This window comes from Pleurodeles waltl, chromosome 4_1 (assembly GCF_031143425.1).
Source record: "Pleurodeles waltl isolate 20211129_DDA chromosome 4_1, aPleWal1.hap1.20221129, whole genome shotgun sequence".
NCBI classification, from domain to species: domain Eukaryota; kingdom Metazoa; phylum Chordata; class Amphibia; order Caudata; family Salamandridae; genus Pleurodeles; species Pleurodeles waltl.
Window position 1 is genome coordinate 227,944,285 of NC_090442.1, and position 23,409 is coordinate 227,967,693.

At 42.2% G+C, this 23,409-nt stretch overlaps 1 protein-coding gene across 2 annotated transcripts in view; it reads left to right on the forward strand.

The window, feature by feature from the left end:
• FAR2 (fatty acyl-CoA reductase 2) overlaps window positions 1-23,409 on the forward strand; it is a 357,779-nt gene that overhangs the window by 261,891 nt on the left and 72,479 nt on the right. For both annotated transcript variants that reach the window (XM_069228182.1, XM_069228183.1), the window contains exons 5-6: window positions 7,780-7,957; window positions 11,110-11,154. In XM_069228182.1, coding sequence (XP_069084283.1) covers window positions 7,780-7,957; window positions 11,110-11,154 — 223 coding nt within the window. The remainder of the gene's footprint in view (window positions 1-7,779; window positions 7,958-11,109; window positions 11,155-23,409) is intronic.

Genomic DNA, 23,409 nt, shown 5'->3' on the forward strand with positions numbered 1-23,409 from the left:
TGCCCTCGAGGCATGTCAGCCATGTGTACAAGATTGTACTAATATAACTGAAACTGTATGAAATAATAAAAATATATGAGAAAAATGTAGTAATATGTCATATTGAAATGTATAACTTATGTTTTACTTCAATTTGTAGTGTTAACTTAGCTGAATTTAAGGCCTAGTCTTCCTAGGACTCGCACACAGACAGCAGAAATAATTAGCGCATTTGCAAGAAGCTGGATGTATGACCCGTCCTTGATCCACCTAATGTTAAAGTTGCTTAGCTAGAATTTTCTGTAATGAACCGGCTGACAGGAGATGATGAAGACAATTTGATACAGTTATGTGTAGTGTAGGCTAAATGTACTTTCCCAGGATTTGAACAATAGAGGCACTGACTGAAGAGGAACATGCAACAATTTTGATACCTGAAGAGCCGGATGATGAGGACATCGTATAGCGGACCAATCTGCATCTTGTGAATGGACTGATATTGAAATTGGTAGATTTGGTAAACAAATACTGTAGGTTAAAGTCATATCTGCTGACTGGCTGACCAATTAGGAATTAGGGGGATGGACTGGGAGACCCTAATGCAAAGTCATGACAAGGGGCTAAAACTTCAGATGCGAGGGGAGAATTGATGACGTCAGGAGACGCTGTCCGAGGTTCTGCTGTTGGGCTCATACTCTGTGAGCCTGATGCGTGGCTGACTAATTGATGACCTGAAGATGAAGACTGACTTGTTGCTGATCCATCCTGGATAGGTAGCTATGAAAATGTGACTGACAAATGTATGCCTTTTCTTCTAGGTACCAACTGCGCTGATTATAGAATTCTCACTTAGGTAGATCTTTTTCCAAATTAATGTTTTTCTCTAAATTATTTTGCATGAAGGCCCACATGCTGGTGATAATCTTGGTTAGGTAGGCTGAGAGGGGTGACGTTGACAGTGACAAATGACTGACAAGCTAAGTTGCTGAACTCTGCTATTAATGCTGGTATTATTTGGTATATGTAGGTGCAATTACGCATATGGTTTTCTTCAAGTCATGATATGATGTTTTTCATTAATGAATTAATAATTGAGTTGATTGAATAAAGACTAATTATCAGATGATTTAGAATTGTAATCAATAGGAAAATAACAATTGTTTAACTCTTCACTGAGCTGTGGTTATTCATTGAGAAGATGTTTATTAATGGTAGTTTATGCTGATTATTGTTGTCTCCAATAGTCACTACATGACTAGGAGCCCCCATGCGATCCAAAAGGTTCATCGACCTATATGCGTCCCTTTGTAAGTTTACTTACTAAGGACAAGGGCGCATTTGCAGCACCAAAGTAATAAGCAAACCAAAAAATCTATTTGATATGGAAACTTGCTCCTCCCACTGAGTAATATATTTAATATGTACATATGTTTACTTCTTTCACTGCTTTACTATCATTTAGTATAAACTCAATTTGGCTTTATCACGACTGCCAATTAGAAAGTAGATCGTACATCATCTGCCTTGCCCCCATTTATTCTATATGCATTTGCACCTCATAACCACAAACATAGGCATTGCACAGTGGGGGTGAGGGGCAATGGGGAGGGAGGAGGGAGGATGCTGGCCACTGGCTAGGCTATACATCCAAGCTCCCACAAGTAGCAAACCCCTCCGGTGTATGGGATTGGGGGTAGGATCTGGCCTCAGGATTCTTCTCATTACAGAAAATCTACAAGCACAAAGTTAGCATCATTGTGAAATTCCACATTTCTTTTTTTTTTTTCTTCACGCAGAAAACCATTTTTCATATGAGCATTTAACTTCCAGCATGCCTTTTACAACAATCATTGGCATAGCTAATATATTTTGTTTTTCAAATATGCAGTAGCAAAGCCATTAGGTCTGATGTTTTGTTAGGATTGTTTGATAATAGTTGTTTCTAGAAGTCCTAGAAAGAAAAGGCTGTAATGAAGCAACCTTTCGTGCTTCAACATTTCAGAAGTTGGGAGTAAGGTCCCTTTGTTGAACAGATGGAATTAGCAGCATTCAACTGTGCCCTGAATGGATTTGCAGAATTACATTTGTATTGTAGTTGGCAAACTTAAAAGACATAAACAGCAGAACTTAAAAACCATAAATAGCAAAATATTATATAGTAGATGTTTTGTCAATGTGCTGGTATTTTCTGTACATTTGTAAAACAGCCTATGTTGACGCATGCTTTTCTATGAACAGATAATAGCTATAAATAAAACATGTTCTCGTGAAGCAAAGTAAAATGAAGGAACTGTAGAAGAATGATTAGTGAATTTGTGAACAGCCTTGACATCTCCTTAAGACAGCCAGGATACACTACCTAAAGAAAACAAATATTGAAAACATAATTCTGTCAGTAAAATAAATATATCAAAGAACACACACTGACTCTGAATTACAGTTTACACTTCATGTTGATGCTGTAGTACAACAAAATAACTATTGGAGGCCATCATGAAAAAATCAGACGAAACACAAATGGGACAATGTCACAACTACGAATGCTATTGCTTTGATTGAGAGCCTTTCCACAAATTGTCAAACCATGAAAAGCCCATGAAAAGCAAAGGCTGAAGTGGGCTGAAGTAAAGCCCACTCTCGCTGTACTACATTCAAGTCTCCGAGACATTCAAAGCTATCTGTAGCAACGCCAAAAACTTGGATTGTGGAATGTACTTTCCACATTTATTTCACTACTGATTTTATTTAGAAACATGTGGAAGAACTACAACAGCTGTTTCTGAATATCAACTAACTCACAAGAAACAAAGCCTACAAGATTTGCAATGCCTGCTTCCATTTCAGTCCTAAGAACACATCCACTTCCCCACACTAGCTATCACTAACTAACTGTAACTGTAGTAAAGCTTGCTGTTAGAAATGGGGTTTCTGGTTAGCTAGGGTAGACACCTAAGCTAGACATTAACCCCTACTCTAGTTAGGGTAAGGGAGCTGCACATCGAAGATAACCCCTGCTCACTCCCTCTGTAGCTTTGGCTAAAGCAGGCAGGCTTATCCCAGAGGCAGTGTGAAAAGCATTTGCACAACACACACAACCCACTGATGCAATAAATACACTACAGAAGAGACTCCACAACAGGTAATATACAAATAAACTGTATTGCCTAAAAATCATAGACCAAAACAGCATAAATCAGTAATGAGAAATCAGTAATGATTTGCCAAACAGACAATTATCAAACCATCATAATGAATGCAAATAAAAGGCACATTTCGGCATTGCACATGACATAACAGCCCCCCTCCACAATGCATACAAGGCAGGTCCTGAAATATATTCGGTGTCCTCACAAGGTATCAATAACATAAAACCAGGCATCTGGTCCTGAAACACTGAGGGTAAAACATATCCTGGTGATAGGCAGAATCATAGAAATAATAACCCCAAACACCATCTGCATGAAGGTCACAGCAGGTCAGCGTCTCCTTCACGGATGATACAGTCAGTGCCAAAACCACTCATCAAGCGCAGGAGCTCCTGCACTCCCACTACCATAAAAGCTGTACTAAAATCAGCGCTGGCCTGACCGGGACTTCCTGTGAGGATCCCTTCCCGATCTGCCAGTCTGGGGAAATAATAAAAAGGGCCACTTGGGCCAATTCCAGCTTCCGCAGGGAAGCTTTCTTCGGTCCGCCCCATTATCAGGGCAATGCCTCCCTGCAGCTGCTCTCTATAGAGACCGGAAGGCCACAGGGGATGAGCACGCACACAGCTCCTGCCGTCAGTTTTCCACTCACTGGGTTTGGTTGCGCCGAGCGCACGACACAGCTGGCAGCCACTTGCTGCTGACCCCAAGACCCCCTTTCCCAGGAGAGGGTCACATCACTCAACCCCTGCAATGCAACTGGGGGCACCAGAGCAGGGTGCGGCAGGCCAGCACAAAGGTCCTTGTAGGCAAAGTGGCAGTCCTTCTTGTGGCTCAGCAGGCCACAGGCCAGCACAACAAAAAGTCAGTCCAGAGGTGGTTCGTCCCTGGCATACAGTCCCTTCCAGCAGCATCTGGTGTAAGTCCACGCAATGTCTGGGAAAGCCAAAGACAGGGAGCAGCTGGAAGCAGGGCAACAAACAGAAAAGCAATCCCAATGAGTCCCTTGTGCCACTCAGCAGCAGCTGGCAGCACAGGAACAAAAGAAGAGCAGTCCAGATTAGTCCTTTGTGCAGTCCAGCAGTCCTCATGACAGAGGTTCAGTCCCAGTTCCAAAAGAGCTCTACCAGTCATGGGGTCAGGCCCCTGTCCTTACACTCAAAAATGCCTTTGCTCAGGGGGTAACTTCAAAAGACTCCTTTCAAGTAAAGCACAACACCTTTTCAACCCAGCCCTGTCTCCAAACATCAGTAGGGGGTAATCAGTCCATTGTGTGAGGGCAAGACACAGCCTATTCACATGTAAGGTGTGAATGACCCTCCCTTCCCCCAGCCCAGGAAAACTATCAGTTTGCAGATGCCTCTTCTGTCACACCCAGCCCCTCCTGTGAGACGGCTGTCTGGAAAGTATGCACCAAGTGGAGCTGGCACTCTGCCCAAGATGTGGATTGGAGGCAGACTGCAAAGCACTGGAGTTATAAGCACAGATAAAATGCCCGCTTTCTAAAAGTGGCATTTCTAAAATAGTAAAGCAAAATCCACTTAAATGAATAAAGGATTTCACACTACCATTCCAAACATATCAACCATGCCCATGCTGATCCTTATAGATCAGAAATTACCACTTAGACATATAAAAGGGAATTCCTAATGCAAGCCTATGAGAGGAGCAGCTCTCACAGTAGTGAAAAAATAAACAGCCTGTTTGTTACTGCTAGGACATGTAACACATAAAGATGTACGTCCTCCCTTTTACATACATAACACCCTACCCATAGGGCTATCTAGTGCATACCTTAGGGATGACTTAAGTGTAGCAAAAAGGTGTTTTAGGCCTTGGCAAGTAGTTTGACTTGCTAGTCAATGTGACAGTAAACTGTGCATGCAGGCACTGCAGTGGCAGGCCTGAGACAAGTTTGAAAGGCTCCTTCTACGAGTGGCACAATCTGCGCTGCAGGCCCAGTAGTAGCATTTAATTTACAGGCCCTGGTATATGGTATACCACTGTACAAGGGACTTGTAGGTAAATTCATTAATCCAAACAGCTGTAAGCCAAGTATACCAAGTTTTAGAGGAGAGAGCACATGCATTTCAACACTGGTGAGCAGTGGTAAATTGCCCAGAGTCCTAAAGCCTACAAAAAGAGGGTCAGAAAAATAGCAGGAGAAAGGCAAAAGGTTTAGGATAACCATGCCATTTCCAACGCTTGCAAAATGTGTGTATTTTGCCACAGTCATGTGTGATATTTGCACACGTAATAATATGCAAATCCTGCAATTGGGAATCCGCATCTGGAGTCACCATAGTTTTCTGCACATAAGTAACCTGCAGAAAAGGTTTTGTGATTTGTGCACATTTACAAAGAACAAAAGAGGAACAGGGTTCATATGGTATATGATTATCGTCATGGAATACACACAGCTCAAGTGGCCACCTGAGGGCAAAAGGACTCGCTTAGGGATGAGAAAGGCAGAATTAATAGTAACATGAGGACTATTTCGTCAGCGAGGGTAATAAATATTTTCACTTGTCTCATTGCAGGAAATCTACTTGCAAATAAATTGAAAAAACATTTGAAGAGATTTAGAGGAGCAACAGTAACATGCATTTCCAAGGAGCAATTTACATTTATGAGAGTAATAATAACAGTAGTTTTCAAAATTCCTCTGGCGCTGAAACAGCTGTACACAGATGTAACCTGCATTCTCTCAGTCGCAGTTCATCGCTTGCTAAGAGCGCAACCAAGTTTCCTTTCTTTTACAAAGCTACCATAAACGCATATTTTCCGTTCTCACGTGCACTAAAGCTTGTTTCCTAAGGCTAATTTTTTATGCACCCTACATGATTTCCATTCTCCTCAGTTATTACACATGTTAATGTTTGAAATATTCTATGCAACACCATCGGAATGTTTTGGTTGCAACCTACAATTGTTCTGCTTTTTAGGTGCAGATTTTCCTACAGACAAATGCTAATTAAATAAGTATAGAGTATTGAGAATGAAAGGGAGCATTAGAGATCAGGTATGATTGAAAAGGTTAAAACCAAACAGCGCCCAAAGATCCTTAGATTCATCCTTGTTTGCACGTTTTTCTTCCAGCACATTGCCTCATTCCCCATATTTGTGGAAATGGAGTGTGTACGATTTAAGGTTTTGTTGATGGTTATGAAAAGGTGCTTTGCTATATGACATGTCACAAATAACCTCTTGAAAATATTTCAATGGTGTAAGAAAATACATAATTTGTCATGGACATCTCCCCTATTTTTTCTTGTTTGTTTGAGATGCTTTACTACTCTGTCTGCTATATCATGGCAGTACAATATCACGTGTTTTCCTTAAAACAATTACTATGCACAGGATTCAGCTAATTTAATTAATTGGCTTATTTACATTTCCTGTAAAGCCATAGTAGATGGCCAAACAAATGCTCCAATGGCATGAAAACGAAATATCATGTATGGCACATAGAGCTTCATTACGACCATGGCGGTCGCACTGGCGGTTTAACCGCCACATTATGAACGCAGTGGTCATGCCAGCTCTGCCAGGACACCGAATCCCAACGGGCTGGTGGTCCTATTCCACCAGGGCAGCGCTGCAAGCAGCACCACCCTGTGGATTACGACCCCACCTCTCCGTCAGCGGTTACATGGTGGTAGCACCGCCATGTAAATGCAGGCGGAGACGGGGTGTAGGGTGTCCCAGGGGGACCCCTGCACTGCCTATGCACTAAGCATGGGCAGTGCAGGGGTCCCCCCTGGCCAGCACTCTACACACTACAGCATTGCCGCTGGCTCGATTATGAGCTGGTGACAATGCTGTGGGACATTTCCCGCTGGGTCAGTGGGCGGAAACTCTGTTTCGACTTCAGTGGACTGTGTAAACTGTCTGCTGAAGTCATAATGACCCCCATAGTGTGGATATACAAATCCACATTTATTTTAAAAAATGCATGGCTGCCAGCAGCACCACTTATGCTGGCTGAACCACAGCTTAAAAGAAGTGCATCAACACATGGACAGGAAAAGTGCCTTTGCAAGTAGGAAAAGTATTGTTATATAATATAGATCACCCCTAAAATGTGCCTTATAAGCCCATTAGGCTGGGACTAATGTGTCTGCACAGTGACTAAATGACCAAAATATGTTTTCACTTTTCTAGGATCAGCTAAATTCTACATTAAGACTAAGCCTAGATAAAACTAAAATCTTAATTTCCATCTTCACCTGGGACAATGCCAGGAAAGCGATTCCATTACTTTTTTAGTTCTAAAAATCTAATGTAATTGTGAAATCATATTTTTGACATCTTTGATGGAAAAACAACTTTATAAAAATTTACTTTATGCTGCCTCAACCAAAGCTAGTTCAGACTCAGAATAGATCTTCCCTCCAGATGACAACAGTATGGCCTTTAGGACCAGGAAGGCCGAGCGTCATCAACAACTGGCCACTTCAGTACAGAAATATTTGGCGGAACAAATGCCAGCAGTCACAATACCTCTTTTGACTTAGATATACTAAATTAGGTGAACAAGATTTGCTTTCATTGATTCTCAAGGCCTCCTAAACTCTCTTTCTTCAGTCCAGTGCTTTGCTTATTCCAGGATGTGTTTGATTCAGTAATCTATATCTGCCTGCCTCTTGTTTAGCTGGATGGATGAATCTATCATTCGCGAAATCACACCTAAGGTGATCGGAGAGTGGCCCAACACATACACATACACCAAAGCCTTGGCAGAATTTGTGGTTCAGCAGGAAAGTGGTACCATTCCAGTTGCCATTGTCAGACCGTCCATTGTGGGAGCCAGCTGGCAGGAGCCCTTTGCAGTAAGTATGATGTGCCATTACTTTGCATGGGCATGTATTTATCCTAATGTTTTCACTAGCTTCAGAAATCCACTTGTGACACAAACTCCTTTCTTTACAATCTTCACTGGCGAGTTGAGTGTACACAACAAAGTTGACTGTGACATATCTGACCAAGTTCTTCACTGTCTGCATAATCATTCAATAGTGCCACAAACATTTGAGCTGTAATGGTTGAAGTATTTCTTCACCATCCGGTGTCAGAAACTGGGATAATAATTTGGGAGGGCGGAAACCCCCATCAAATTAATAAGTACAATATGACAAGGTCAAAATAATTTTGAGAGAATCACTGCTCAACCCCTGGTTTTCCATTTACAAGCTGACAGCAATCCCTAGAGAAGTGTATACTAATTTCAAGCAATACCATCTATTTTACAACCAGGAAAACAACCCAATAAAATCAATAAAAATAGAAGAAAATCTAATGAGCAAAAAGGCTCCCGTATCCTTAAAATAGGTTAAAGGGAAATGGAGCTAAATATTTGAATTTATAATTCCATTTAAAAACACCAGTTCACAGTGGACGGGGACCTAGGCACCATTTTATGCCCACTGCAATTTAGTGGAGATAATATACACTGAGTTGATCATCCCAGTCAAAGATGTTACCTTCAGACTTTGGGCCTGAGACAACTTTTGGTGGGCAGGATACCCCTTCACAAATGTGGCAGATGTTTCCTCCACTATATTACAAGTACGTTATCGCCTACGGCACTTGTAACATGGCGGGCGGCATATCTTCCACGTTTTGACAGAATATCCCATCTGCCAACCTCTAAATAATATCCCTAGTCTCTAACTGAAGTTAAAGTTCCTTCCGATCAGTCATTCAGCTCCTAGGTCCTCGGGCAGGCTTCTGGGCACCAGGCCTCTTTCCAGCTAGGTATCCTGCAGGGATTAGTCTTCTGTAATCAGCTGTGCAGTTCCAGTCACAGGATACCAGAAGGGGTGCTTGAGTCCTAGAGTGAGGCCTCTTTTCCAGCAGGTGTCATGACCATAAGGGCCTTTTTTTCTGGTGGAGCCTTCCCAGGTCCAAGAATGTTCTATGGCATTATTGGTTTAGGTGCCTGCTTTATCCCCTGCACTAGCCAGAAACTGCAGAAACTTTACTACATAATCCTAACTATTTTCTAGTAGTTGCCCACTTCCATTGCAGCACTTCCTCTTTGCCCTACTGTACAATTACCTAGGAGCCTCTCTTTCAAAATGGCAGAATGCAGCTGCACCTGGTATAGTTTTCTTCAGCTCTTTAGACAGTCCACTATTTAGAAAATCTGACAGGGTCAAAGAGGTTCCCTTCTCTAATGTAACCTGAGCATAGCAATCTGGGAGGGTTCCGGGAATGAATAATAGAGGTCCTCCTTGGCAACTCCAAATCCAAGTCAAAAGAGGTGGTCCTGTCCACTCCAAGATAGCTAATCCATGCTTGATGGTCAGCAGTTAGCACTCATTAGCTCTTCCTGAGCTGAGAGGCAGGCTATTTTTCTTTGAAGTAAATGTCTTGCATTTTCCCAGTGCAGATAGGAATAACGATTTTAATCGCATCTCAGCCTCTTCTAAGAAAAGGTTAGCTAGGCCCACACAGTGAAAAATATTTTGGGTTGTTTTACCTTGAGAACACATTAATAACTAAATGTAACATGCCCTGTATATTAGCAGCCTGCATGGGGGCTTACAAGACATATAAATTGGTGAGAATGCTTTCCTCAAAGGATCCTCATTAAAATTATTCATTGGGTATTTCTGTGTGTATTTGAGGTCTCAGGTATGGAGACCTAACATTGCAAGTAAATAGTTTTTACTTACACTTTATTTGCCAAGGTATCTAGTTGTATTTCAGATCTACTATTATTTATGAAGGAAGGACATTGGTGCATTGGTGGCATTTGTACAACATTATCAATTAGGGAATATGGGAAACTGAATACAATAGGATATGGAGCATGCTAGTGAAATGTATAAGTAATTTGCTTCTCAGTGTTTAAGGGCCAATCAGCTAGCCATTACTCAGTCAATAAAATGACTACCAATTTTATCCAGTAAAATAATTGCATATCAAATGGCACTATGTACACCAAGTCGCTAAAAAGTAATACATCACAATTAAGATAATGTTTCATTCCACATAGCCTGTTATTCCTTCAAAGGCTAACTGTACAGAATAAAGCTGGAGACAGACTACTTCCAGGTGCACTTATTGATCTGATAGCCTACCCTTAAACCCTTGATCTCTTAATCTAACAAAAGGCTTAGGTCCTGATGATAATGTCTAAGAACAATTTCCCTTGGCATTGAAAGTCAAAACGCGTAGGCATTAAAGAGAACCATTTGGGGACTGTGGGAATTTTCAAAGTAGAATTAACTTACGTGCATATAACCAAATCTCACCAAAAAACTAAGGAATAACATTTCACCCTCAGTCGGGAGTTCATTGAATGATATAATGAATACAATACTGCAGACTTGAAGGACAAGCAGACCTAAATGACGGGAACTTTTGAGTTAGTGTCAATTCAGGCAACCTTTGTTTGATTTTGTGGAAGTTTATTTTAATATTGTTTTAGTTATGAGTTTAACTGTATGTATGTCAATGTGCATAGATTTGGTTCATTAATAATCTCTATGACACGATGTATATGCCTGTGAATGTTTCTAGAGATTCATCTACATGCTGGCATCTGTTTAAAATTGTGTAAAAAAAGATAATAGAAAATAACTAAAGACGATATTGAGAATAAACTCTGAATGTTACATCATTAAAAACGTTGTTTTAATTGATGTTTGGTGCCGGAATCTTCTATTTTTGCAGTGGCCTGAGGTCAGAACTCTCTTGCTCTCAATCTAGGTTTGAGCTCTACAAACATCAAAACAAAATCAACAGCTCCTCTAGGGCATATTAAAAATATGTGCATCAAGGCTGGCATTTTAATTTCACTGCTCCTAGCATACTAAATTTTCAGAACTGGTAGAAACTTCACAATGGTGAACAGCGACATTACCGCGCAGAATATGCAACTCATTTGAACCTACATCTTTGATACTGTATCTTATAGTGACTGTTGTCATTTTTCATAGGACCAGAATAATAAAATCCCTGTGTTTTTTTCCAGGGTTGGATTGATAATTTCAATGGACCAAGTGGGATTTTTATTGCGGTATGTACCTGCTCAAGTGAGACTTTTATTAGACTGAGTCTTGCATTTTCCAAACATCTAAATCAACAATGAAATAAATACCAAGTTTTGATGTGACTGTTTACACTTTGAAGTCCACGCAGACAGTGTTCTTGATTTAGACTTTGGGATCCCAAAACTACAACACTAGAATAATTTTGTAAAGCAGCACAGTTGCTAGTCAATGGTCCTGAAGTAGCTAGTAGCCGTGCTTACCAGTGATGAGGCTTTTACACTAGTTTTTACAACCGAGAACAGGGAAAGAGATGTTAATTTTGCAGTACATTGGGACTTAGACCAGCAGTACGTTCATCATCTCTATAGAGAAATGCCTAGAATTGTATTCTCAAAAGATATTGTATCTCCCCTTCATAATGCCTTAGTGTGAACTTCATGTAAAATAACAATGTATTTAATTGCTAGCTTTTTCTCTTCCTTCCACTTCTATTGAAGATGAAGATACTGCACAGATTAGACCCACATAAGGAAGAACGCTGTTACATTTATTTAGAAATATACTGGCTGCTTTTTGTTTCTATGCAGGTGGTTTTGTGGCATGCAATTTTAAGATGGATTGAGTGGTTCATCAGCGAGCGCTAGGAGGCAGCCAAGAGGACTCTGACTGAAGTAATAGTCACACTTTCTACCAGGGTCACAGCAGCCTCTGCTACTTTCTTGCAACAAGCTCCTGTGCAAGAGATGTACAATAAAGCTATTGGGTTTTCTGGCCATTGCTTTATAGTTACCTACATTCAGATGCCTGCTTTAAAGCTTTGGGTGACCACCAGGTCAGCATACATTGGTGTAACATTTCTTCTATTTTCCAGTTACCCATAGTCTATCCAACCAGACTGGAAGGGATGACTGGGTAATCTTTCAAAGACAAAACATCTCAAGGGCTAAAGGGGGAATATAGGGCCATATGTACAAACACATTTTCCCATAGACACAGAATGGGCAAAACTGCTTGCTACATCTGGCCCATAATCCTTTAGAAGAAGAAGATGTCTGTTTTCGGTAATGGTAGTTTTTATGTATTCCATTTCCCCTGAAGAGGTATGTCTCCACACCCAGTTGACCATGCATGCCACAGTTGCAATATCCTAGGACATAAGAGAATAGCATAGCACCATGACAGTATCCAGGGCCCCAGCCAATTACTGGGAGTTTTCAAGATAAAAACTCCAAAGAGTGAGCATACTATCCATCAGAGTCAATGTTATTGAAGGTAAATACAATTTTTGTCCACTGAGGACTCAACAGAATCACAGGTTTGCTAGGCTCCTACTCAAGGACCTTCATTCATTGATTAACATACGTAAATGTCTATCTCTCAAACCTGTTTATCCATCAAATTGCTAAGTGCAGCATCCCATAACACAATAACCGCTCCTCATGGTCATCATGCACGGTATGGAAACATTTCCCACATAGGATTAAAAAAAGGACAACACCCTTCCATCCAAACAGCCTACATGGCTTAACAAGCTACCCATGTATGCAAATGCTTCAGTGCCCCACGTGGGGGCATTAAGCACTACATAAATGTTGCAACACAATACAATATAACTGTCGGCCCAGTTATCAACACTAAACCCCCCTTCCTGAACCTTATTAGGTCCGGGGGACTCCATCCCTTGGGGCCAAATATAATAAAAAAAGGGGACGGGCTGCTTATGTTATTATTTTTTTATTACTTCAGGACAAGGCACTAAAGTTCTGTAATGGCTGCCAGCAAAAAAAAATCATATTGCTGGTGTTAATCATAGCACTCACTCCTGCGGAAGTCCGACTCCTGTGGACCAAGATCTAGCTTCTGACCAAATTTGGTGTAATTAGTTTTTGTGGCAGCACTTCTTAAAGAAGTCTATAGAAAATGCATGGGGATTTCACATTTTGGGACGCACACTTATTTCTCAGCCATCGCTTGATGGATCCCCTCAAAGCTTTCCATGCATAAACTAGGTAAAAAAGAGCACTTTTTGCAAAGTTTTGTGGAAATTTGTCAAAAGTTATTAGCAACACAAAAAATGCATTTCCTATGGAAATGTCGACTTAACTATATCTCTATAACTACCCGGTGGTGACAGATACTGGGATACATATATACCGTAAGTTATCTATTTATTGAACTTGGAGAAGACAAGTTCAGTAAATAGGTTAAAAAAAATCAATAACTTGCAACAACCATGAGTTTTAGAGCGAGTCCTTTTTATGAGCAGAAGTTGGTGACTGTATATACAGGGGACCGCAGACCTGCTCAGACCACCATATAAACAGCCCAGGAATTCCGGGAATATTTTGTCTTCTAATGTTTCATGTATATTTTTATTGACGTAATAAAAGTTGTCATAAGTGCTGTAATATCTGGGGTAATTAGCAGTCCATGGTGAGGGAGCGAGTTAAAGTTACCGTAGGACGCAAGTTATAGTTACTTGAAATAACTCTAACTATACCTGCAGAATTTCTATGGTTTTGTGAGAGTAAATTCAGAACCTAACTATAACATCTCTGTAACCTTTGTTTTTTAAGTGAATTTCTAAGGTTTTTATAATTATATTTCCTAACTATAACATCCCTGTAACCACCCAACCCCATGCTGTGCCTTTGGCCATGCACAGCTGGAGTTGACCACAGGGCCTGTTTCTGGCTGTGAGAGTAGATGTGAGAGGGTGTCCCTGGGTGTGAGAGTGTTTGGGTGTGAGAGTGGGTGTGAGAGGGTCTATGTGGGTCTAAGAGTGTCTCCAATAGATGAAAGAAGCATTCACCTCCACGAAGGATTTCAGATCGTTTTTCAACATTTAATTGAGATGTTAACACTGTTGCTTTGCCTACGTGAAGCCCAGGAGTTAGAATCATTTGTCCTTTTCATATGTGGAGCTTCAACTGGGGCACCTGCTACGTTTATATTTGTAAGTGATTCCTGCTGAGGTTTAAAATTCTGTTAAATGAGCGTCACGGCCAGATTGGAAGCTCTCCTGCTCCTTTATCCAACAAGAGTCCACAGTTTGCACAAAATGTCTAGCCAATTGGAGCACTTTCTACTGGTTAGGTAGTAAGTGCTACCTCGTTGGGTAAATGTGCAGTATGGGGGAGGGGGATGCGTAGCCCCATCCCCCTGCCAATTTCAGCCCCAGGGACCCGATCCCCTGGGGCCTTCTACAACTCCATTGGGGAGCCACTTGGCCCCCCTCCCCGGGCCAATCTCAGCCCCAGGTACCCCATCACCCAGGGCCCAGCCTTAAATAAATGAAGGAGGTGGGCCATGTGACTCCCCCTCCGCTGGGGGATTTCGGCCCCAGGGACCTCATCCCCCAGGGTCCAGCTTCCTACTTTTTTTTTGTGGGGAGCAGGGAAGCGCAGGCCCCTCTCCCCTGGTCGATTTCAGCCCTGGTAACCCAATCCCCCGGGGACAAGCCTTCTGATTTTTCTTTCCAGGCAATCTCGGCCCCGGAGACTCCGTCTCCCGGGGCCCGGCCATATGTCCTGGGTGCCTCACAGGGCAATGAGACCACGGGGAAGCCTGAAGGCCCCTACGTTCCCAGCCAGCTCCCTGCCTCCAGCAGGAGCCGACATTGCTTTTGCACACAGGGAGCTGCTAAAGAAGCAGCACCCTGTCTGCAAAAGCAATTGTTTCCTTTGTTTCCCTGCCAGCATCTCTGTGGGCAGGGAAACAGAGGAAACCTCCGCTTCTAGCAAGCTGCTGGACTTGTCCCGGGGTGGACACCCCTGGATATAGCAGGAGCTGGCCTGGGAGTGTGGTGGTCCCCATGGCCATTTTTGGCTCCTCGAGGGGGGACGCATTGCCCCCCTCCAATGTTGTATTTGACCTGGGGAGGTGGTTGTCCCCGGGGCCAGGGGTCCCCAATGGACCACCTTCATTCTTTAAATTGAGTCCTAGTGAGGTGACGGTCTCTGGCTGCAAGGGGGCAGCAGAGGCCACCCCTTAATTTACATTACTAGCTTCGAGGAGGTGGCAGTCCTTAGGGCTGCGGGGGCGGGCAGCCCCCCCTAATTTACATGAATAGCCCTTGGGAGGTGATGGTCCTCTGGATGCGGGGGGGCAAACGGCCCTCCCTTAATTTACATTAATAGCCCCAGGGAGGTGACAGTCCCCAAAGCTGCAGGTGGCCGCATGGCCTTCTCTTAATTTACATGAATAGACTCGAGTTGGTGTTGGTTTCTGGGGCTACTGTGTGGCCGCCCACCCCCCTCATTCATTTATTCTTTAGCAGCGGGAAGATGACTGTTCCCGGGGCCGCAGGGGGACCGCATGCCCTCAGCATTCTGTATAAATTAAACCCCAGGGAGGTGGCGGTCCCAGGAGCATAAGTAAACCTAGGAGGGGGACCCCTTGAGCCCCCTCCTTTATTTTTAACATGCCCCCAGAACCTGGCCTACGCAGAGGTTTTCTTAAAACAAGCGCAAGAAAACACACTTGTTTTTTTACTACCAGAGGTAAAGGGTCAGGTTGCCCTACCCTGGCCCTTTTTCTCATTTTTTTTCTGGGACTCCGCTGAAGCCAAGTCCTCAGATGGCTGTCTTTAATATCTCAAAAACTACTGAATGGATTTGCACCTAATCACAAAAAGGTCACTTTCTGAACCAAGAGCTAGCTTTCTGCCAACTTTCCCGAAAGTCCGTCAAGTGGCTCGGCCTCTATTCCTGTTCAAAGTCCATATGGGAATTAACATGGAGAAAACACAATTTGGGACCCCCCCCCTTTTTCTCATCCCCTGCTTGACGGATCACCCCGAAACTTTCCAAACAGCAGCTGACATGAGCATCGTAATTTTTGGGAGGATTTTATGAGGATTTGCCAACTGGTACCAAAAATATAGGCAAGTAATAAATGCTTTTTATAGAAACTAGGTCCTAACTAGCTAGTAGCGACTGCCACTAGGTTTTACACATATATATATATATATAATTTTATAGATATATAACCTAGTGACGGTTTTGATATATATCATAACTGCCACTAGGTTATATATCTATAAAATAGTATATATCTATATACACACACCACACACAATTACCTTGTATATACTTACCATTTCGTAGTAAAGGCATATGTGTGGTAAAGACTGTTTCCCTTATCAGTGATCTCTTTCTGTTATTGATTAAAACTCCCAGGGTACATACAAAGGCGGCCCTCCCGCACATCCTATGTGCAGAAGAAAACGTGCTACATTTTCCCCAGATACCATCCCATTTCGCACATTATAGTCCGGTGTGAGGATGGCGCCTCTAATTACATATTTTTATTATTTAAGTTACAAATAATTGCGTCTCTAAAGGATATAATTAGCTCCCTAAGGACTACGAACGTCTATAATTTGAAGAGACTGGAAAAGGCTCAGCAAAATACGGTATTTGTTTTGTTCACCTTCCACTCAACAACGTGCAACGATTGGAAAATAATATTTTGGGTCCTTTCAGCCCTTTTCTGTTGTTTGCGACTACTGGGCATCCACCAAAATGGATTAATTTGCAGACCTTTCATTTCACTGGGTTGTTGTAACTGCTACTCAAGTGTGATCGATGAATCTAAAAATCCTGAAAACTCTGGCTCTGCCGCATATCCACATTGTCCCCCTTCCCTCAAAGTTCTCAGAGGAGGCTCAAACGAAGTTGTTGCGTGTCGGAATATTAACCACAAAAATATTGTGAGACATAAATGTGGAGGTCTAAATATTATTTACTAAAATATCACTCAATTGAGTGTAGCTTTTCTACTATTAATGCCAGTGGGGCGATATGTTTGTAATTGCTATTTAGGGCACAATGCTTTTGTCAGAGGATATTTGGGCCACGTTATTTTAGGGCCATGCCAGAGGGAAAACCTTGCTATGAGGTGCTAGTGTGATGATTTTTAATCTTCCTGTTCCCGAGCTTCTTATGTGCACATAAACTTTGATGGACACACGCGAATGCTTGATGGTGCTTCAGATGGTATTTCTGGGGCTTGTGCCACATGTTTCAGGTGCTGAGCCCCAGCCTCCAATTATCCATCAGGAAGATGCAGTGATCACCTTCAACACTTTGCATTTTGTTTTGTTGTCTCTTTTGCTTGGGAGGAACTTTGTGTCTGATATTTCGGTGTACCTCTTTGACAGGTGTCCTCCAATGCAAGAAATTCACTAAGTGCAGAGGATCTCTGATCCACAGAGTGCATCCGCTTTCTATCTTGGGTCGTGAGATTTCTTTAGTGGAACGGGTCAAGGTCACACAGGAGCCTCTCCATCAAGAAGAAGGTACAGATACAGAAGCTAACACCTAGCTTCATTGAAGAAGGGATATTTTAGCACCTGGGCACGATCTCCAGGTGGACAAGCCCTATCACTACATGTGTTGTGGTCACTTCTCCTGTTCCATAGCCCTCCACCCCCCCTTCAAGGAGTTCTTTCTCTGGGAGGACATACTGCTGAAGCACGAAGTATTAAGGCTTGGGTGACCTCTGGTGCAAAATGTTATCTTCATTCACAAGAAGGTTCACCAGGAAAAGGAGGAATTTGTTACAAAAAAAGGTAGATGGGAACCCTAAAAAGGTAAATAAGTTCCTGTCAAAATCCCTTTGGATGAAGATCAAGCAAATATCTCTGCAAGCATCCCAGGGCCAGACCTATGGTACCAGAAATAATCAGATCAGGTGCAGCTGTACCAAAATGTCTGACACAGAACGTACCTATAATGCTAAAGAAAAGATTGCAGAGGGTTGAAGGGTGATGCTTTAACATTGAAATCAGTACGATTATCATCCCTAGAGCCTGCCCTGGTTTAGTGCTGCTCACCAGTGCATAATTACAAAGAGAGCGTAAAATATATGAACAATTTATATATGTGTACTCATTTGAGAGATGGATTCATCTGTTCCTCAATAGCATTCTGATGGTTTGAGTTCTCACCCATATCAAAGTTCTTAAACTCCAAACCACTGTCAGGAAAAGGAAAGATTTTTTCACACTGTGATAGATACTATTGTTTGCTCCTGTTGCCACCATTATGTGTCAATCAGTGTCAGCAGAGGAGCCAGATTCTGTGGCAGGTTCCTTTGACCTTGGATATGACATGACAAGATCCGACCACTCGGGTAGTGATGAAATCCATTATGGCAGGCGTATTTTGGATTAAAAGTAGAATTTAAACTCCTCATATATGCGGTCACCATAGCCAAATCCTACTAAAACCCAAGAATCAACACAGATTCTTCTGGTTCAGAGGGGAAGAATGAACCCTTTCATTACACTGAGAAATTTTATGACACAGAGGTCCTGTATCACAGAGAAAGGGCAGGAAGGTACCGTATTTATCCAATACAGTGCATTCTTGACCTATCCCCCTGCCCTGACGCCCTTTTGGCTGTCTGTCGCCAATGCAGGCACCCTCGCACCATGATGCAAGGGTGCCTGCTTTGCATGTAAGATTGTTATTGTGCAGGAAGAGATACCTTCCTGCACAAAAACAATCCTGAGAGGCTTTTTCCTCTTTCCATGTGTGCTGCAAAATGCACCAGAATGCAGCACACATAGGCCCTGATTTCTCCTTTTTGGTGCAAAACTGCACTAACGCAGTTTTGCACCAAAATGTTTAGCACCGGCTTGCACCATTTCTGTGCACCAGCCGGGTACCATATTTATGGAATGTGCAAGCTGGTGCAAAGGGTAGGCTAGCATTAAAAAAAATTACATTAGTCGGGTGGGGCTGGCGGTATGGAAGAAGTGGGTTTTTCACCACCAAAAAATGGTGTTAGGCAGGTTAGAGTAAAACAAAAAAGACTCTAACCTTACTAAAGTTATTTTCTGATGCAAAACCATCCATACCACATGACTCCTGTCTTAGAAAAGACAGGAGTCATGCCCACCACCCCAATGGACAGCACAGGGGACCAGGGTCCCCTCTGCATGGCCATTGCACCCAGTGCCATGTAGGGGCCTACAATGGCACTTTAAAAAAAAATACTTACCTGTACTTACCTAAACTTACCTGGGATTGGGTCCCCCGTCCTCCGCCGTCCCTCTGGTGTGGGTGTCCCTGGGGCTTGGGGAGGGCACCTATGGGCTTATTCCCTGGTGTTCCACCCTGGAAATAGGCCCACAGGTCCCCTAATGCCTGCCCTGCCCAGGCATAAACAAATGGGGCAAAGGAAGCGTAGCACCATGTTTTTTCCCCTCCTTCCTCCCGTGCACCATTTTTGCACAGGAGTATAAAAATGGCATTAAGGCCATAGAGTATTTTTTTGCATGGGAAAGCCTACCTTGCATCGCATTAAGGCAAGGTAGGTTTCCACTTCCAAAAAATGACTTTAACTCCATAAATTTGGCACTAGACGGGTCTAGCTCCAAATCATAAATATGGAGTTAGTTTTGCACCGAAATAGAGTAAAAAAAATGATGCTAATTTGGTGCAAACAAAGTATAAATATGCCCCATTGAACGAAAAGAAAAACGAGGATAAATATATTTCTCCTTGTTACGCCTCTTCTGGGGAGGCGTATTTTTTTGGCACAAGTTACAAGTTCTTGTAAATCTGGGAATGTGCCAAAATCCATGGATGTTGCGTCGGAACACTCACACAACACCCATGTAAACTTCTCCCTGGTGCAGAGTAATGTAGCTCAGTGATTTGCGCTGCCTTACATTACTCTAAATTTATTAAGCCAGACAGTCCCAAGCAAGGTGGCCTTGCATGGCTTCATAAATCTCAATTAGGGTTAGCATTGCTCTTGCACCACATTGCGTGCTGCAAGAGCAAAGCACGCTAGAAATATGGCCCAGGGTTTTAAGTTTGAGAATGATTTCCAAATGTGAATTGAGCCTACTCACAATTGTCTATTTATGTATTTCTTATGGAGTTTTATAAAGCTTTGTGTTTCACCTTTCAGTTAATTCTGGGACAATGGAAAATGGTTTGCTGGTAAGAATGGTAGCTGGAGTCTAATTGGGCACACAAAAATGAACTGTGTCCAAAATTCTTCTCATCACATCGCATCCCTCTTCTTTCTTGAGTTCACATAAAGACCAGTCTGAATTGTTCCGTTTTTAAGTTTCTTAACACACAAAAGCCTAAGTCCAGTTCTCAGGCACGAGTTCTTGCATGCCCAGTGATCTTGCTCCATGTTTCAATTATTGGTTAACCAGATGGATGGATGTGGGGCAAAGGACTCTGGTTGGAGTGTAACGAGGTAGGGCCAGTTTATGCAAGTATGCACGGTCTTTGCTCTAGTAGCCTTTATAGACAGTACACAAGACTTTGCAAGTATCAAGCCCTCTACTAGGAGACAATAGTTTGTTTTAAAGGCAGGTACGATGTGGTCCTGCTTGGCAAACTTAAGGCATAGTCTTATCTGGTTCTGAAGTGTTTGGAGCCTAACAATGAGTTTTGGGGGAATCAGACCTGGTGATTTTAGATGACTTTACATTACTGAGTCAGCCCAGGATGAGGCCTTTGTGAATTGAACTCTATGATCAGCGCCTTGAAGATGAACATGTTGTTGCAGGAGATTGACGTGCATGTTCACACCCTCCAATATTTAGGGGCAATAGTGAAATTGGCATCAAAGATGATCTCCCGTTCCCTACTTTTAAGGAGGCAGAGAGAAAAAAGAAGGCCTAGGGGGTGGGGGGGGCAATGAAGGTGTAGTTGACTTGGTTCAGTCTTGACGCTATTCATGTAAACGAAGCCCTTCTACATCCCATGGAACCATGATCCAGGCAAGCAGTAATACTGGTTGGATTTAATGGTGCATTTCTCAAGTCAAAGTGGATCATTTTTTCATCAGCATACGTTGGGACGTTTCCCCTTTTCCGATCGCAGAGCTGTGCCAAGTGATGTATGAAGATTAACAAAATAAGACACAAAAGGGGTGAAAGTTGGAATGTTCCAAGCTGCAGGATTTGTAGATTATTCACAGTATCGGATCATGACTTCTAGGCTGTGGTTGGTGTGAAATGATTGCACTCATTTTAGTTCAGAACCACATATTACTGTACAGTGTTTGAGCCTTTCCAACAGAGTTGATTGTTAAACAGTGTTATAGGCAGTGGCTAGATCAAGAAGAATAAGATCAGTAATGATATTTCCATCCGAAGACAGAAAGAGCTCTTCGCTCATGTTGGCTAAGATATTTTCTGTATACTTCTAAGGGTGAAATCTAGACTACTGATTGTGGAGAAGGTGGTTTAGTTGGATATACTATTACCTATACTGTTTCCTCAATGTCCATAATGCTATTGAGAACTTAGAGGTTGGATATAGACCACCAGTAGTAGCCAGTATATTTGGGTCAGCAAATTTGTCAGAGGGGAGTCATGCTGGTGGCGTAGAAGGTCAGGAATGATCCTAGTGAGAGCGGAGATGTTGATAAAGTTGGTTGTGTCCTCCATGAGAGGGGGAAGAGTTGTTTGACACGTGGCTGAGTAAAAATCCATAAGGCATTTTGATGCATACGCTTTTGAGGGTTAGGTCAAGTATTTTTTTAATTTTCAAAGGTTAGAAAGAGGTGAAGTTGGGTTGTAAACGGACAGGAGAAGTAGGGGATGGAGAGGCACTTTTGGATAGTGGGTGATATATTTTGCCAATGTTGTCCATTTTGAATCTGACGAAATTGAAGCGATCTTTGCAGTGTTGTTGAGATAATCACATGATGCTTTCACATTGTCCATGTTGCAGAGTTCCTGGAATATACTGAATATAAATCATTTTGAAACACTTATTTCAAGGCTACGTTTGGCTAAATTATTTCTTTTATCTCTGATGGTGGCAGTGTGGTAGCTTCTCTTTTGTTCCCTGCAACAGAAAGAAATGCAATTTGCTTGTTTGTCTTTCCAGTTTTCAGTCGTTGAGGGAGTTCCCTGTTCAACAACTTATTTGGGTTTTAGGCCTGCCTTTGATTTTCTGGTTTTGGTAGAAACAAAGATGTCAAGTGCAAATGATGTGCCCAGGTACAGAATGTCAAACCGTGTATTAGGAAAGGTTGACACTGGATGGTTGGTTTTGGAGCTACTATACGCTGACTAGACTACCTCTCTGTTTATGTTTCTGAAATGCTTCTCCATCATCAAAACTATTAACAGGTCAGAATTCATCTACTGGGGAATAATCACTTTCTGATAGGAAGAGGCTTCATTTTATTTCATCTCCTAAGCTGCAGATGAAAAATCTAAAATAACAAGTATAACATGTTCCAAGTTTCCGGCAATCTTTCTGTACAATCAATGGTTGTTTCTCTCTAGTGAATTGAGAATGCTAGCTCTCCATTGTTCTATCATCTTGTATATAGCATTCAACGGTTGAGCCATTCTGTTCAGGAAATCGTACCAGAATGGTTTCCTTCATATCAGAAAATAATTCTGCTTCTGTTATTGGGTTTTGCATCTTTCATAAACTATGACAGTTCATACTCATTTGCAGAATGCTTTGCTGATACATCCAAACCCTTTTTTGTCCCTCAGAAGGTAACAAATCTGTCCAGCAAGTACTTGAATAGCTTAACCTATAGATGCAGACATTCATGGCCCTGACTACCCTCTGTGCACACTGACATTCAAGGCAAAGGGCTTCATTTAGAGTTTGTTGGAATGGTTACTTTGCCACAAACATTATGGATTTCAAGTCTGCCATAATACAACTGCATTATATCAACTGGCTCTTGTAATACAGCAGGCGGGATGTCTGTCCTATTTGTGATGGAGTAACGACTCAGTTGATCTCTAAATCATCCCCATAGTGATAGATGTATCCCTTAATTAGAAAATGGCCTTTTGATAATTGACATACGAGTTAGTGTAGAAATGTAATACATGTGCCATCGCTCTTAAGTTTTTAGGCGCTGTCTCTTCAACTTATTCAAAGTCAGTATGGGGACCTGTCAGGCTTTTAACGCTTTCAAAGTCAGCCAGCTTCTTTAAGAAAAGAATGCAAGTAAAGATCTTGTATGAAACCCAAGCTCTTCCGTATTGTGACTCTGATTCAGTTTTTGAGAGCAATGAAGATGTGAGAATGAATTAGCTCACTGCCCCTCCAAGAGGCATGCATTTGCAACAATAACAAGAATTAGCATCACCAATAATTTAAAGTTGCAATCATAGGTCAATAGTGTCGTTAACCTCAGATAATTCAGAAAAGTGTAATATTTTTGGCTGCTCATCTTCACCTGCCGCAATGACTGTCTGGTCCAGCCAATAAAATCAGTCCTAGTTGATGATATGTCAAGCGGTACACTTTGAACAGACACTG